General features: G+C 38.4%; 1 gene segment (V, D, J or C); it reads left to right on the top strand.

Moving 5' to 3' along the window:
- The first annotated feature begins 286 nt into the window (after positions 1-286).
- Positions 287-1,666, top strand: LOC128315992 (T cell receptor alpha variable 5-like). The segment is given in 2 exon segments: positions 287-664; positions 1,051-1,666. Coding segments are annotated over 2 exon segments (513 nt in total).
- The last annotated feature ends 1,557 nt before the right edge of the window (positions 1,667-3,223 follow it).

The following is a 3,223-nucleotide window of genomic DNA, read 5'->3' on the forward strand; positions in this document are numbered from 1 at the left end:
TCTGACATATTGCACTTGGCATAATGCTTCAGGGTCCATCCATGTAGTAAATGGCAAGCTGCCCTTCCATCTCGTGAGTGAATGATATTCCATTATATAATATACACCACATCTTCCTTATGTGTTTATATGCTGACATGTGTCTGATTTCCAGTAGACTAAGCCTGTTGAAAAAACGTGGAAAACATGTAACTTCTTCAAATTTATTTAAAATGACTCTATGCTGTGCTGAGATGAGACGAATTCTGAAATCTACATTTACACTACGTTTTCTTTCTGTGAATCCAGTAACTTCTGACTGGAGACACACTAAGAACTTAATTTATTCAACCTATTGTTTTGTGTGTCAGTCTCCCATAGATACAGGATGAGAGGATTTGACCAGCTGGTTTAGCAGATGGGGATCTGACCACAAGATGGCAGAGCATCTCTGCTAATGTAGATATGTGAAAGGGTCCTTTTGGTTGACTCTGTAAGAGTTGGCTACAGACAGAAGCAGATGCCTGTGTAGACAGTTTAAGAAACCACTGTGCTTTGGAGGAAATCGAGAGATAACTTGGTAACAGAAGCAGCTCTCCTGGCTGGAGACTGCCGGTCCCAATTGGAAGAAGCATGAAGACACTCATTGGACCTTTGTTCCTGTTCTTGTGGCTGCAGCTGGACTGTGAGTGGAAAGCTTTTGGGAACAGGGTGTCTTAGTAAATATTCGTTAGAAGTCTATATGGGAGACTGGCCTCTTCCAGATTTCCTGAAGTTGCTGCAGCAAAAAAGAAATGCAGGGGCACCTGGGGTGGCTCAGTGGGTTAAGCGTCCGACCCTTGGTTTCATCTCATGGTTTGTGAATTTGAGTCTGTGTCGGGCTCTGCACTGACAGTGTGGAGCCTGCTTGGGATTCTCTCTCTCTCTCTCTCTCTCTCTCTCTCTCTGCGTGTCCCCACACCCCTCCGCTATCTTTCTGTCTCAAAATAAATAAATAAACATTAAAAAAAAAAAAGCAAACTCTGGAGAATGGCGACCTGATGCTCTTGCCTGGCTTTTCTTTTTGCACAGGTATGAGTAGAGGAGAAGAGGTAAAGCAGCACCCTTCTTTCCTGAGTGTCTGGGAGGGAGACAGCTTTGTTATCAACTGCACTTACACTGACAGTGCCTCCACCTACTTCTTTTGGTATAAACAACAGCCTGGAAAAGGCCTCCAGTTGCTTATATATACTGTTTCAAGTATGGACAAGAAACAAGAACAAAGGCTCACTGTCCTATTGAATAAGAAGGACAAACATCTCTCCCTGCAAGTCACACGCACTCATCCTGGAGACTCAGCCACCTACTTCTGTGCAGTAAGAGCACAGTGGTCCCCAAGCACCTGCAGCCTGTCTCCAAACCTAAAACTGGGGTGGAAGCCTCACTCTTTTTATTTTGCCACAAGCCTTCAAGTTAGAGATTTTGCTGTATTGAATTTTAAACATATAAACATTCTAAATGATTTGAAGAGTCAGTTTCAAGTGACCCAATAAGTGTCAGAACATTGGGAATGAATACTGAAGGGAGTTAGTGATTTCTGAGTTAAATATCTAGACTTTAAGATTGACTTTATGAGTATCATTCAGAGTTCTCCTTTACCAAGGACATCTTGGTGTCAATGTCAGAGAGTGTTCTTTTTGATGGGAAGATTTTTATCTTTTAATAATAGCATTTATTAACTTCTTGTTATTATAAAAATATTAACTCTATGTTATAAGAAGAAAACCAAAAAGATATATAAAATATAGAGTCAAAATATAATGCTTTTATACAGATAAATCACGGCTAACATCTGGTATACCTTCTTCATTAAACTCTTGTTAAAAATTAGAAGCACACTAGGGGCACCTCGGTGGCTCAGTTGGTTGAGCATGTCACAGTTTTGTGGGTTCAAGCCCTGCATTGGGCTCCGTGGTGGCAGCGTGGAGCCTGCTTGGGGTTTTCTCTCTCTCTGCCCCTCCCCCGCTCACGCTGTCTCTCTCAAAAATAAATAAAAAGAAACTTAAAAAAAAAACTAGAAACACACAGACTACTATTTTGACTTACTTCCACTCAATGTTATATCATAATCTGAGCATTTCACATTTGCCAAATCTTATGAAATTGAACTTTTAATACTTTTATTAGTGATTTTATGTCATCATTTTCTTTCTTTTTTTAAATGTTTATTTATTTTTTATAGACAAATATTTTGATAGATAAATAATGTTTATTTATTTTTGTTTAAATTTTTATTTATTTTGAGCAGGAGAGAGAAAGGGAGAAAGGGACACACAGAATCTGAAGCAGGCTCCAGACTCTGAGCTGTCAGCACAGATCCTGATGCTCACAAACCACGAGATCACGACCTGAGCCGAAGCTGGACGCTCAACCAACTGAGCCACCCAGGCGCCCCAGTGTCACCATTTTGTTTCTGTAATCATTCCCTTATATTTTTGGTGAAAAACAACATTTTTCTTAACTCAGACGTTACCCTTAAAACAGTTAAGTGTAGTAGCTAATAATAACAACAACAATAATAGTAATAATTAGTATAAAGACAATGGAAAAACAAGAAATGGATTAGAATATGAAAGACTTTGAATAAAACAAAAGGGGACTTTTAAATTAATGGTGAAGAACAGGATTATCCTCAAATTATGTTGTATCAATTGTTCAGGTCAGAGGTTCTCAGACCTTCCCCAAAGCATCCCTATAGAGCAGGGAGAACAAACATGAATTTCCTTTTTGAAATCTGGATGTGAGGTGAGGGCACCGTAGCCCAAAGCAGTCTGGTGAAAGTGCAGACAGTCTCATGTTTACTTTAAAATTTATGGGTGATCATTTTTATTTTAATGCATTATGTACCCATATTAATTTTAGAGCTTAATAATTGTAAATCACTTACCAGTTTACCTATTCTCCAATTTTTCAGTAATATTAGTGCTCCCAGATGATGCATTATATTTACTACATGTTTTGTCTTGAGGACAAGAGTGCTCTAATTTGAGAAGCACAGAGTTGACTATTTGAAAACAAAAGTGTTGCAAAATCATGAGGCAATCAGTAAGTGTTCGTTGAACAAATTAATGAAGTACCTCACATGATGAAATAAATTCCAGAAGTATTAAGAATTAAGTCACAGTTATTAGTAAAAAATGCAAATGCATTTGTTAATCAAGTAACTGAAGGGAGAAGAATTCTCTAAACTTAAGAGCAATGGAAG

Source organism: Acinonyx jubatus, chromosome B3 (assembly GCF_027475565.1).
Source record: "Acinonyx jubatus isolate Ajub_Pintada_27869175 chromosome B3, VMU_Ajub_asm_v1.0, whole genome shotgun sequence".
NCBI lineage: Eukaryota > Metazoa > Chordata > Mammalia > Carnivora > Felidae > Acinonyx > Acinonyx jubatus.